The 15,121-nt window shown below is 37.8% G+C and overlaps 1 protein-coding gene across 3 annotated transcripts in view; it reads right to left on the bottom strand.

The window, feature by feature from the left end:
• The window catches only part of LOC121316969 (tubby-related protein 4-like), a 46,923-nt gene that overhangs the window by 16,836 nt on the left and 14,966 nt on the right, over positions 1–15,121 (bottom strand). For all 3 annotated transcript variants that reach the window (XM_041252422.1, XM_041252424.1, XM_041252423.1), the window contains exons 3-7: positions 5,310–5,438; positions 4,250–4,411; positions 2,498–2,678; positions 1,485–1,619; positions 1,143–1,309 (exon numbers count right to left, since the gene is read on the bottom strand). In XM_041252422.1, coding sequence (XP_041108356.1) covers positions 1,143–1,309; positions 1,485–1,619; positions 2,498–2,678; positions 4,250–4,411; positions 5,310–5,438 — 774 coding nt within the window. The remainder of the gene's footprint in view (positions 1–1,142; positions 1,310–1,484; positions 1,620–2,497; positions 2,679–4,249; positions 4,412–5,309; positions 5,439–15,121) is intronic.

Below are 15,121 nucleotides of genomic sequence, written 5' to 3'. Positions count from 1 at the left end.
CCTGTGTGTGTAGAAATCCAGGACATCAATTAGCTGGCGTCTGGCCTTCTGTTCAGATAATATGAGGTTTTGGGTGGAAATCAGGAAACGTCATAACCCAAGCCAAATGAAACGCAATGAAAAGACGATTGTTTTTTAAGGAAGTAGGATGTTAGTTGTTCTCATAGCCACTGGTTCCTTTGTAGTTGCTGTTCCATCTCCAGGCCACTAGTTGTAACATGGAGAGATGGCGGTGGAGCACCTACCTGTTGTTCTGAAAGAGCCGATAATGGCTCACTAGTAGGTGAAGAGGCCCGGTTTGGCCATTTCCAGGATCTCGGAGGCTGGTTCACTATGAAATACAGGCCCTGTTGCTATGGCTACTCTCTGCTGAAAGTGGGAGCAAAAACAGTGACAGCTGGGTGGTCTCTGTTGTTGCAAACAGGTCTACCTTTGGATGACGTAGGCTGCTGAATACCTACTGTATCACATCTGGGTGGATCTGCCACTCGTAGGTGAGCATTTCTCCAAGTAGGTCTGCAATATTTTTGTTTATATTTGAGTCCAGACATGTAGGTTGCTTGGATTGTTATGTCTTGTGTCCTGCACCAGTTCCAGATCTTCATGGATAGGAGGCAGAGATTCCAAAACTTTGTGCCTCCTTGGAGACCGGTTTATTTTACAGCTGTGGTGTTATTGGTAAGAATAAGCACCAGCCTTTGTTTTAAGACTGGGTAAAAGTGTTTCAATGCCAGGAAAATATGGAAGCTAGATAGAGAAGAGGGATTATCCTACTCTTCACAAAACGAAAATGAAGCTAAGGGACAAAAATAACATTTTACAATTGTTTTTTTTAATTATTTTTTTTTACTAAGAACAAACAAACAAACAAAAAGCACAGATATGCCAACAACTACTGAGTCCATACCCAAGCAAACGCAGGAGAAATTTAGATAATGAATCTGGAATGATGTCTGGTTTTATGGGACAGGGACACAAATTTTGGCACCAAAGGGATTAAATCATAATGATCTCTGGGTAAGAGATTGGTTTGGTTCTTCTGTCCCAAGCAACATGGAAACTGGGAGTTTAGTTTGTGTGTGGAGTTTGTCATATGAGTTAAGAAATTCGGTCGATTGTGCCTTTAGAGCATCCCTTCTCACCTGGGCTGGGGTCTCCAGTGTGTAGATATGCTCTCCACGGACATTGTAAAATTGAACAAGCGCGTTCCTTAAGAGGGGGGCACAACCAGGGTCTGTTGGTAGGCTCTGCCTCTCAATCCCTGCCACTGCCAGAAGATCTCCCTGTGAGCACCACTGAATAATGACATCTGACAATAAACACAGAGAAACAACTTAAACACTTACCAAATGTTTTTAAATACACAGGCAGCTGTATTCATGACACAGAGGGGGAATAATGATGATAGTCAATCCTAATGTTACTCAAAAGTCTTTTTTAAAATATTTATTTATTTATTTTTAGTGACTATAGTATATACGTACCCTTCAGTCCTGAGTGGATAACAGCAGGAGACAGGTCATCATAGTTGTTCATTAGACTGATGTCCCCGGAAGTAAAGCTGACTGTTAGTAGGGGTTTCATGTTCTGTACTGGAATTGGATAGACAGTTGGACCATCTAGGAAATGAAGGACCAAACAACCATTCTATTAATAACAATAAAAATACATTCAACCAGAAGAAGAGTTGATAACTGGGTCAGGTTAGCCACCTTTTTTTTTTTTTTTAAATAAATGTTCTTCTCTAAATTGATGAAAAAAAGTCACTTGTGTTCCAAGCTATTCATTAATTGCTGTTCATATAAACAAAGATGTTGGCATTGAACAAGCAAGTTATACAGTATGTAATGAATACAATCAATAAATATATTATCAAATTATTATTTATTCAGTATTGGGCAGATTAGGGAAAGGACACATTCCTCTCAGCAATAAGGGATTTGCGCAAGTACACTGAGTGTGTGCAAGGTCATTAACAGTGCACAGTGCCCCCTGGGGCTGCGCTTCTTGGTCTTAAACACCAAACTATTCTTGTTGTGTTGTGTATTGTTTTCACTTACATTTCAGATACTTTACTTTGTCTCTGCTCTAGCTTGAGCTTTATATTCTACCATGGTTTCAAGAGAAACAACTTCCTATAAGAATAGTAATTATAATACTAATAATATAACAATAACAATATTATATGTTATTATATTATATATCATGCTATCGATCAATCAGACCTGTACTGCAAAGTGTTCTAAGCAATTGTGGCAGGGCAGATGCTCTGCCTGGGTAAAATGTGTGTCTTATTTTGTATTTAAATTTGGCAGGGAGGGTAAGTTACACTGTGTTGTTGATCTCAATGGTTTGGTGTGTGAAGGCGAATGCTCAGCCAACCTGATATTAGCGGGTTTTTCAGCTGTTTATTTTTGCCCTTTTGTACAGGGAACTGTACTCACTTAGACCTACCCATGGCTATATTTTTTTTTTTTTTTTAAAAACAGCATGATACCTTGTGGTGGGGAATAGTCATCAGAGTCAGTGTCACTCTCACTGCTGTCCTCCACCAGGAAGCTGGGGTAGTTCCAGGACATGCTTACAATGCCATCTGACTCATGGAGGAGAACGTGAGCCAGCATCCGCCCGTGGCAGTCCATGACAATCACCTGGCCATCCGCAGTGCCAAACAGCACCTGTGGGGAAAGACAACAAGACCAAGCTTTCACTGGGGACTTTGTGCATCAAATGAAACCTGCTTTTTCTTTCCAGTCACTAAACACCATCAATTATGTTTAGAAAGCACTGTTTTTAGTGCAGCCTAACTGAAAATCTCTGCTCGTAAAAGGCTACTCACAACTCCCTCCTAAAACTTGTTGGTATTTATCTCACCATGACATTTTTTTTTTTCTAAAACTAAGGAAGGATTGCATATATAATAAAAAGGCAATATAAACTAATATAAAATATAAAAGAAAATGTAAGAGAAAATGTAAGCTACCTGCTCCCTTGTCAGGCAGAAAGTTATCAAAATATGAGTCAGTGCTGTGTTTGTGGTGTCATGGAAACTAACGTAGGCGCATCGTTGAGCAGAATGGCTTCCTCTTGTACATAATAATAATCTTTATTTTTATATAGCGCCTTTTATAGTGGACCACCATCACAAAGTACTTTACAAGATACAAGACTAGGGTGTGTGAGCTATGCATCAGCTGCAGAGTCACTTACAACAACATCTCACCCAGAAGACAGAGCACAAGGAGGTTAAGTGACTTGCTCAGAGCCACACAGTGAGTCAGTGGCTGAGCTGGGATTGAACCCGGGACCTCCTGGTTACAAGCCCGTTTCTTTAACCACCAGACCACACAGCCTTGATGCCTACATGCGTTTTCTTATGTTCTAGTCCAACAGGCAACATGAATAAACTCAATTTAATGCATCTTACTTATTAACTATATTGTTACATATGACACATAGTCCTGCTGCTGGCCTAATACAGAATCATTCAAAGAAAAAATCCCTAATAGCAAAACATTCTCACAACCCAGCATAATTATCTATGGCTCTAATGACCTGCTACATTACCCATAATACAGCATGGATATTTATATATTTAAAATTATATACAGTAGAATGTAATCATAATACGACAATTAGTTAAATACAGCTTCCCCAGGTAACATTTACTTCAGCCAAGGTTCAGCAATAGTACTGAGACTAACAGCTCTGTTATAGTTTAGCCATAATGCTGTCACGTTAAAAAAACAAACAAACAAACAAATAAAGATAAATCTGAGTTCTTCATTACAGGATTAAATGAGCTGTAAACTGATGAAACCAAAAGTCTTTGATGAACATTAAACACCTGTAACAAAACAATTAATCACTGATGTTAAACGAAATATTTCGCAGTCAGTATCTTCTCAGTATTTAATTATTTTAAATGATGTCTTGATCAGCTACTCTTTTTTAGATACTTCACTTATGCATATCCACGGGAGCTGCATGTTATAGAAAAAACTGTTACATTTACATTTAAACCCAAAATTAAAGACTATAAATCACAGTTCTTTTTTACTGATGTGGACAGCCATCTCTTATCAGCAGTTCAATCCTGAATCCACACCTCTGGACATGATGGAGAAAGTGTTCCGATATCTGTGTCTGGATCACAGTAGATGATCCTGGAATTATAGCGTTCCAACAGGTCCAGTACATTTTGGAATTAGGATAGTCCCTGGTGATCAAAAAGAAAACAGAGCAGTACCTGTTGGTCATCCGGTGTCCATATTCCACAAGTTATCTGGCTCTCCAGGTTGATCTCGGAAGACCAGTGCCTTTGTCCACTAACTGACCCGACCAGTACAAAGCCATCCCGGTACGAAATAAGAGCCTGGGTCCCATCATGGCTCCATGTAAAGTCGCTCACCTTCAGAACAGACCAAGGTAAAACTAACCAAAACTAACTTGTGCCACAATTATTACATTCAATTTAGCACTACAATATAAAACTCATTTGCATCACGGTTTAAGAAAGATGTTTCTGTTAATATAGTATCTACTGAACAAACAGTATGGGTAGTTAAAGCAGTCAGAGAACAATCAATTGATGCCTCATTAAGGGCTATTCACTTTCATGTCATAAATAGACTACTTCACTTATTATAAAACATTTACATGTTTTCAATAGGTGAACCAAGGTAAAAAAAAAAAAAAGAAGAAAAAAAACACTGTACACTTGGATGAAAGTTTGATGAAAGAACTTGGTGAGTTTTAAGGGAAGGTAGGGGGGCAACATAGTGCCTGCCACCTTTAAATACATGAAGTCTGTCGAGTTCATCACTAAAAAATTGTTTAGAAAACACAACTATAAAACAAACACTGAGCAGCTGAATAAGTGAATAATGTTTCTCTCCAAAGAATAAAAAGATACCCAGTCCAACAATGTGGGGACTAACTGCCAAGAACACATTGTTAGATTTCACAGCTGAGTCGTTCATAGGGGAACAGATCACAGTTATTGAGAAACACATTGTGATTTGTAGCGGCAGCATTACACCGACACATTATACTATAAAAAGAGACCTATCCTATAAAAAGAGACCTATCCTATAAAAAGAGACCTATTGCAGCACATTATTGAATCACCATGTCCTCCGGGCACATGTCCCCTTTCTTTGACTTCTGTCAGAAAACATACAATTTTATTCTATACATTAAATTATAAAACCAGACTGCTCTCTAGCCTTTTATTAAAAGGTTTTAAGAGGTCACCCCACCAGTTTACATCTCTACTGCAAACACTTGAGACTATATTTTGAAATTACCTGTGCTCCTCGGTCATTCACGAGTTCCACTGACCATCTGCCCTCATACTGGATCCACACAAATATCCCTCCATCAGCATCGCAGGTTGCCAACTTCTGAAAGGGCTCATTCCATCGGACCAGCACCACCTGAAACACACAACACATATTACAGTATGTTGGTTCAACAGCACAATACAGTTCACTAGATACTGCATGGCAAGGTGGTATATATTTTTTATTATTTTTTAATTGAGTGTGCCCAACTATTTTACCTCTGATTTTCTCCCCAATTTGGAATGTCCGCAGCAATTCTTCGCACAGCAAGGGAGATTCGAAGGTTCAGTGGGCATCCTCCGACCCCACAACCAAGCCTGGTTCCTCTTTTACACCCAGGAACTCGAGAGCGGATGTCAGCAAGCTACTGCCCTCTGGAGGACAAAGTCCAGCCATGCAGGTGTCCGCTCTGAGCTCACTGGGTGTGATGAGGAGAAGCTGTCCCTGACGGTTTTGCCTCCCCTGCGAAGTCCATCGAACCTATGCTGTATGACTCACCCTGCACACCACGCAGCTGTCCGTTCACCAGGTGAGCCACCCAGGGACCCAAGGAGGTATATTTATTATTTTTTTTTTTTATTATTATTACATGCCTAATTTTTACTCTCCTAAAAACACACTTGCTCATAAATGAGTATGCACATAGATCTACAGTATTTATAGTTTTGATTGTCTTAGGGGAACACTTTTACTGTATACAGTAATCTGCAATTGTGCTTTAACCTTGGGATTAGTAACAAAAAACAAAACAAAAACAAAGACAAAAAGCACACAAAAAAACAGGAAAATGTTATGAAAACCAAAGTATGGAAAAGCATGCAGGCTGGAAAGCTTTCAAGACATGTATAAGTCATCCAGACTTTAATTGAAATACATTTTCAATTAAAGGAACATTTGTTCTTTTAAAGCAAGTTCACCATGTTCCCCTCCATTTTTAAAAGCTTGCCTCACCTTTTTGTTTCACTCGTTTCTAATGGCAGCCATCATTCTCTAACTTTGTCTAATATTCCAAAGCAAATTACAGTATACCATACTTTTTTTTTTTTTTTAAAGAAACTGGGGCAAATTCTTCAGTTTCTATTAAGCACTGTATTATACTTTTTATTTTGCCAAGGGCAAATTATAGGACACAAAGTCTACATGAAAAGCAGTCAGGAATTGATATGCATTGTACAGCACCTTTGCAACTACAGTGTGAGTGCCCAATTTGGACATTTAAGTGGTTACTTATAGTATACTATGAACCTGAATATTCAATAGTACATTCCTGAGATAAGAATTCAGCACTAAACCCTTATTCTAAGCAAGCTACTGTAGTATGCCAGAGATTTAAAAAAAAAAAAATAGATTATGGGGACAAAAAAAAAAAAAGTGTAAATCCTTGTGTAATGTGAAAAGTCACTACTAAAAACACTTGAGCGTCCGATCGACCAATGGGTGCTAAAGTAGAGTAATTACTGTCCTTCCTGGGTGTCGCACACTGCTAAGACTGAATTAGACTGACCACAACTAGATCCTGGTGATTACTATGTATGCAAATTGATTTAATACTGCCCTGTACACATTGTTTTACCCTCACATTATGCACGGTATTGTATTTACATTGTTTTACCCTCACATTATGCATGGTATGGTATTTACTTTGTTTACCCTCACATTATGCATGGTATTATTGTTTTACCCTCACATTATGCTTGGTATCGTATTCTGATTAGACAGCTCTGAGAGGCAACCAAAAAGAAGCAATCAATCTATTAATTTAGCTATTGACCATTTACACTGTGCAAACATTTCAGGCAGTGTTTGACTTTTTCTATAGTTTGACTACTACTACTACTACTTTAGCCTGTGGTAAATAAAATCCAACCTGTTAATTTTTATTTGACTTTGGCCTCGTATCGCTTTTTGTGTAGCTCTTTCTTGTGGCTTTGTGATTGTATTGAGTTTTTGTTTTAGACATTGTGGGGTAGTACAAATATAGGCAGCTACTTCACTGACACTAAAACAAAATACCACATAAACTCACTTGTAGTTCCAAGTGCTTTTGCAATTTCTGTTGTCACGTAGGTTTTGGAATTACGATCGGAGTTCGCTTTAGCAATGCAATCGTACAAACACGGACTACTGGTCCACATTTGGACGAGCTCATCTTCACGATCTTTTGTCCAATATTCCGCCATTTTGTATGACAAGTCACATGACAAGCCATGTCTCTTAAACCAGCTTCACCATTCGCTGACACAGACAGACTGATCACATCTGAACGAAACTGCGACTGAAAAAGATTCAACATGTTAAATCTTCAAATCTGAAGACATCCCGACTGAAATCTGGATAATCTTGATTTTAAGGGCACACACACCAATACCATTCATTCAGACTGTGTATGGCCAGTTGAGATGAGATGAGTCGGGACGGCTCGAGTCGGGCTGTGTGCGGCGGGCTTAAGAAATGCTAAAAAACAAAGAAACCAAAAAAAAAAAAAAAAACACTGCATTGCTTTTTAAAATAAATTTTATATTTAGACATTAGTCCCCAAAAATGTACAATTTCCCTAGTCCAAGAAAGAAAAGGTTGTCATTTACAATTTTGTATATTAAGAATGTACATAAAGATGAAAAAGAAAAAGCTTTTACGTTCACACAGTACACAGGCTGGGAAGCCGTGAATTATGCACGTCTAGATATTTATTTATCCTGCAACCTCTTTTGTTATACAAATTTAATCTGACACCAAAACCCAGGAGCGGTGATGACGAGCACGACCAGCTGAAAGGTCACAGCAACATCACAGTCTACTAACAGAGTCTTATTTAGCTCCGGATTAACACAATGTGTCTATTAGGGAAACGTGTCTATTTTATTAAGTACTACAATACTTTTCAAAGTATGCCATGTTAACATTTGAGAGGAATTAAAAAAGTTACACATTACTTTGAAAGTCAAGAGTTCCTAGCTACTACCAAGTGATTTGTGAAGTGGAAAACACTGCTTGACATGGAAACGTACATTTTCACTGTAGCACACAGCAAAATAGCTCGGCCTGGGAATTATATGGACATCTCTGAACATTTTCAGGGTATTTTATTTCTATTACTATCAAAATAAACTGCTACACCAAGTTTAATTAATGACACAACACACATATGTTTGAGCATAAATAAACTTTTTTTTTGTATGATTACATTTGCTTAAAAAACATCAACAAAGCTGCAGTGAAATACTCAGCATTTAGCAAAAATGTGTTGTTTACGATAAAAAATGATAGTGTATAATCATGACCACAAATCCAGTTAGCAGATAGAACTTTAAACAGGATAGATGATGTGAAGAGGATGCACACCACTGATACGTAAGACACATCACAGCAATGAGTGGGTTATGCTGCTCTGTCAATATTACTTATTACACTGATTTAACTGCTACTCATAAACATCAACAGAATTAACAGCTATACGGTATAAATACAATACTGTTGTTAAATTAGGAGTTTTATTTTGAAGATAGGTAATATAATTTGATATTCATTTTATTTGCTTTGGAGTAGAGATTCTGCACTCAGAACCCTGTTTGGTCGGCAGTGGAACATTACACAATATTCAAGATCCGAAAGTCAACGTGGTCTTTGTTTTTCTGTCCACTGATACAGTACTTCATACCGACAGCATGTCAACAAACATACTGTTGTACAGCATTTTTTACCTTGTGACTTTTTTTTTTTCACAAAACAGCAGGATTTTATACTGTCAGATGTCAAAGGATGTTGTGAAGTATGAGAAGGAAACGGAAGCACATTATTTAATGGATCCATTTATAGCACTCAAACTACGTCAATCCTAATTTGTTTCTTCATCTTCATTAAATAACACAGCCAAGTAATTGGACTGAGTACCGTGCAGAGTAAATTAAAAAAGGTCAAGAGTTATCTGCGGCAAACAGATTTCACTCATTCAAGGCCGCTGTAAATGCACACAAGACAAACACCATCAGCCACCTGGTGTCCCAACGGGCCAGAAGTTGAAGTAAACATATTTTTTTTCCCCTGAGATTCACAGAATCCTTAGGATTTGTGGTGAATCCATGAGATTTACAATAGGCTAATAGAGACATGTTTTTTTTTTAATGTTGACAGGTGTGCTGAAACCATCTGAAGGTAGAACCGTTTGCATCAGACATGTTGATTGTCTTTGTGCCCAGACAAGTCTCTATATATATATATACACACATACAGTACATATATACATATACAATATATATATATACACATACAGTACTGTGCAAAAGTTTTAGGCAGGTGTGAAAAAATGCTGTAAAGAATGCTTTCAAAAATAGACATGTTAATAGATTACATTTATCAATTAACAAAATGCAAAGTGAGTGAACAGAAGAAAAATGTACATCAAATTAATATTTGGTGCGACCATCCTTTGCCTGGCAACACTGATTGTTTTTATTTAGCAAGTTAATATTTTGGGGAAAAAAAAAATACAAAAATCTCATCACATCACAGGAGGCCCTGCTGACAAATCTTGTATTCAGCTCAAGTACTGTATACGCTCGAGATTTTATCAACTAGTTAAAGCTGAATATAACACTGCAATAATCCTTGGCATGACTGACAGCTTTATCTATTGCATAAAGTACTATAAATACTACCGTGTTAAGCAGTGTTTGGTAGCAGCACGGCCATATAGTTAGGCCTGTGAGATCTTGGACATCCCTGTAAAGTATTAGACAGTTAAACGAGGAAAATGAAGGTGTTCTCTCATAATCACAGAAACAATACAGTGTGTAAACTGTACAATTAGCTTGAGATTGAGTAAACTGACCCAGGATTAATTCAGCATTAATACTGTACATTCACCCATGACCCACTTTAAAAACATCCTCTGCAGAAATCCTTCATTCTGGGAATGATGGATAATCCCACAGTGAGACTGTTTGGGGTACACTGGCTGCTGAAACTTCTGTATCTTGTACACATAGCTGCTAAGTTTATTATCAAAGGCAAGCCAAAACAATACAGAATGAAAAGGTGACTTCTTAAAACACAACAGCACAGCTTTTTAGTCTGCAATGTTCAGTTCACTGAATTGTACTTAAGAAAGCCACAAATGGTGCTTGCATCTCTGCTGCCTGTGAGCCATAAACTACGTGAGCAATGACAGCGTTTATTACGGTGCAGCCCAGGAACTGCTGTTCTTTCTGGCACGACATCAATCAACCACTGAACTCAACTGGAGAAAAGTACAGTCCAGCAGCCTTCATGATTTGCAGGTGGACAAAGGGCACCAGCATGCATGGGACAGCAGGAGCAGTATAATGCTCCAAAACAAACAAAAAAACAGGTATAGCGTATAACCAGCAGTGTATAGGTGACCAAATCAGCCAAAATTATAAAATGAGTAGGCGGGGTACTGAAATGATTCCTGCCTGTGGCAATCAGATGATGCTTTTTTAAGATACTGTATATATTGAGAATTACTTTTGTATGAAATGCTTACAAATGCATAACAAAGATAGCTACAGTATAAAAAACTCCAGCTCTCCAACCTTTTTTTTTTTTTTTAAATGAATAAAACCTTTTGCCAATTGTTGCTTAACAAGTACACTCCAACATTTCTTCAGAGTTGTAAACGGTTTACAATGAATGACACATACAGCAAGATTGTTTTACATTTACTATGGATCATAGGTCTAAATCGTACAAGAGAGCATAAGACTCTAGTAAAATATATTTATCATAACCTTTTTTATTGTCAACAAACTTGTCATTTCACTGGACATGGTGGGACAATACAATGCCTCCAAGGTGCGTAAAAGGTTAATAAGCATTTTCAACTTAACCACATATCTAATTTCTCTGTGACAGCACCACTAGAGCTGCAGTGCAATACTATACATAGCACACGCATCCTACCTGGCCAGACTACAAATCTTCAGCTGTCTCATCTGGAAATAGAGCATCTCAAAGTCTGCCCATAAATCATCTGATAGGCCTTCACAGTGTGTAGTAAAGACCCTCTTCACACAGTCATAAGTGCAAGTCTCAACAGGAGACTTACAACTCGGGAGAATGCAGTAAAGCTTCTGCTACAGATCTCAATTCTGCTAGCTTTAGAGGTCATTCTTCCTAGATTGAGAAAACTAGAACAGTCCTGGCAATAAGGTGTACATTAGTTATAGTTAACACTGCAGATCTACTGTACTGTAATACTATTGTACTCCAGTACAGTAAGTGCATGTGAATGAAGACAGGTTGAATCTGTCTATAAATTAATTCAGGGGTGGCTCTGCTGTCTGGACGACTTCTTGTTGGTAGTGGTTGCTATAAAAAAAATATTTTCTAAATATTCTGTAATCTCTACTTTATTAAAGTGGACTGTAGGGTGTGCAATACAAGATATTACCAATTAGGACACTGACATACATTGATATGGCATAGGAGTTACATACGTCCATGACTGACGATTCTGGTTTCCAAGATAATCAAGGTAAGGTTCAGGAGAGATCAATTCTGGTCAGGGTGTAAATAAATAACAGACTGCAGTGGCCATGTGCAATGGCACAGTATTACCATAATTCAGGCAACACGTGTATGGGATATTCAACATGAGATATTCTGTCTCTGAAGTGAAAAGACAAAGAAAAACCTTCTGAATAGTTTTGGGTGATAGTTACATTTTTATTTCGTTTTTTTTTTTTTGGGGGGGGGGGTGTAAATCACAGCAATCACGAATAAAGTGAGAGTAAATAAAACATGTAGAATTATTCGCTCCCTGTATTTAGTCCGTTTTCAGAGGTAAGCTCTTAAAGAGTTGTTGCATGAGATCCAAGACAATGGCATTGGCAGCCCCACAGTGTTCCTGCCATACCATTCCAGAAATTCTGTTCTGTTTGTTATACCCTCTCTAATCAAACTTTTTCAAACTTTTAATTTACTCTGTAGCCTCTGCCATATTTTGATTTTTCTAACAGATGTCATGTTTGCATGTGAATACAATCTGGATGATGACCTCCAAGATGTATTTAGAGAATGTCGATTCTCCTTGCAAGGAACAGTTTTGAGACAATGCCCACACAAGTTTATTACCTTATGGCTCACTTTCAGCAATAATAAAAAAAGAAATCTTACAGGACTAATGCTGTTTTATTACAGGTGTCATTGTATTATAATTCCTTTTAACATACTGGAAGGTTATACAGTAAAATCATGGCCTTAAGTGAGCATCATGTTTTACTATTTTTTTACTTTCCTATGCATGTTCCCTTGCCAGTAACCCAATACAATACCAAGCACTTCCAGTTAGGCTGCTAAAAAATGAAGGTCAACCATTCTGGTCACACAAAAAAAAAACTCTCATTTAGTAGTACCTGTATCGGTTAAATTCAAGTAAAGTTTCAAGCAACAGTAAATTGGTATGCACAATAAAAAGCAACCTACAGTATTACAGTGATTCACAGCATGCAAATAAATCCATTATATAACATTGTTCTGTAGTTGATAACATGCACAGAACAGATTCAAATAATATCACTCTAGTGAGCGCATCACTTTGTTTTTATTAAAAAAATTAAAAAAGCAATTTTGTAGACCCTGTCCTTGAGTTTCACTTATATTGAACATTTTCATAAGTAATTTTACTTTAATCTTAGCAACAGCACACAGGTTAAGTTTAAAATGAGTGTTAAAAACTGACATGGGGGCTTGTCACCTGTGGGAGCTACAGAATATTCAGTAAACACCACATTATAGTGTCAGTACATTTGAAGTAGGTCACTATGATCTCCTGCGCAGTATTTGTGGAACAGAATGACTGTAATTGATGAAATAATGCTTGGAGTGGTATAGGGTGTTTTTTTATTTGTTTTGTTTGTTTTTTGTTTTTAAACCAATATCCTCCAAAAGATTAGATGTTAATGTCTGTCTAATGCAAATACAGCAGATGACCTCATCTGACATTTAAATTAATATTCAGAAGCGCCCTACTGTGCATGTATTAATATGCAGCTCATCATTGTGTAACTGTAACAATAATTTAAAACCCAGATAACTCCACTGCGTTGCCTTTCCTTACACCCAACAGAATAAATTATAGCAGCCCTAAGAGATCTTGACCAGACTTGAAAGTGACAATATGCTTCTATCCGGTCCCCAGACAAAAAAAAATGTGCTATGAAAAAGATTCTCAAATACTACAGTAAGCACTGTTCTACGCATTAATAAGCAACAGTTGGATTTTGTTAATACAATGATGCTTGGGGCATTTAGAACTGCTGGAGTTAAATAAACTGAAGACACGACGTACCTACCCACAAATGTTGCTAATATAATAACAATTTGTAGTATCTTAAACAAACAAACAACTTAGTCTGGAATACAAACTTTAAGTCTTTTTCAATGTAATTTGGAAAAAATTTTCATAAATGCTGGATTCACAAGAAGCCTGCCACACTCAAACTAACAGCCTTGCCTGTGCCTACGGCGACTCAGAAGAGCAGTAGAGTAGATACAATACTGCACCTCTACATAACATGTCTGGAACACTCCGTCTCCCTTTGACGAGGCAGAAGGAAGGAATGGTAGACCAAGCAAACAAAATGCATCAACAGCACGCAGGAGAGGAACATCTAGTACAAATAGAAAATGGATTACAAATGCAAGTTATCATCAATGTCTCTTTAAATTTGCGGAAAAAAAAAAAAAAACATAAAAAAACTAAAAAAAACAATTGCGTATCTCTGTAGAGATACACTGTAGGTTTTTGACGTTCACTTGATAGGTTAATGATCAGCGATAATTGACCATGTACTATATGACCAAACAAGAGTTGCAGGACAACAGATTTTTTTTTCAATGTTTTTACATGTATGTGGGTTGGACAAAAATATAAAATTTCACAGCTTTAATATAGAAACCACCTACTGTACCAAAAAAAATCACAGAAATAATGCAACACAGGGCTCCGGAGTGGTGCATCCAGTAAAGGAGCTCCGTGCGGAGTGCAGAATGAGCCTTATAGCCTGGAGATCGCAAGTTCGCAAATTGGCACACAATTGGCCGAGCACTGCCCGGGTAGGGAGGGCTTAGGTCGACAGGGGAATCCACGGCTCACCGTGCATCAGCGACCCCTGTGGCCGATAGGGTGCCTGTCGTTCTGCAGTGGAGCCACCAGATCTGTGTTGTCGTACGGCACTATAGGTCTGGTGGCCTCGCTGTGGAGCCGCAGTGTGTAAAATGATGGATTGGCAGGAGCACGTTTCAGAGGACGCGTGTTCCAGCCGCTGTTCCCGAGTCAGCGGGGGGGGTTGCGAGTGGTGAGTCGGGATACACATAATAATTTGGCATACTAAACTGGGGAGAAAACCAGGGTAAAGAATAGGCGACGACTAAATTAAAAAAAAAAAAAAAGAGAGAAATAATGCAACAAGTAGGCTATAGTGTAAAATAACTAAAATCCTAAAGTGATGTGGAAATAATAAAAAGGTGTCTACAAATAACTTAGGAGTTTCTGAAAACTTTCTTGTTCTAAAAAGAACAACGCCCTCAGAGCAAGCATCTAGAATTACATGTTTAATAGCAGTAAAGTATACACAAATCTGATCCTTTAAAATACCCCCAAAAAATGCATATTTACCTCCTCTCTATCTTACAGTAAAAACCTATTTTTCTGTCCTATATTTCTTTGCCCAATCCAATGAGAGGAAGATCCTATTTAGTCAGTAAACAGGCCACTGAGTGTATCATTCACCAGGGAGAACTTCCTAAATGTACAA

This window comes from Polyodon spathula, chromosome 6 (genome assembly GCF_017654505.1).
Source record: "Polyodon spathula isolate WHYD16114869_AA chromosome 6, ASM1765450v1, whole genome shotgun sequence".
Lineage (NCBI taxonomy): Eukaryota > Metazoa > Chordata > Actinopteri > Acipenseriformes > Polyodontidae > Polyodon > Polyodon spathula.
This window is presented reverse-complemented; position numbering and strand designations above follow the sequence as displayed.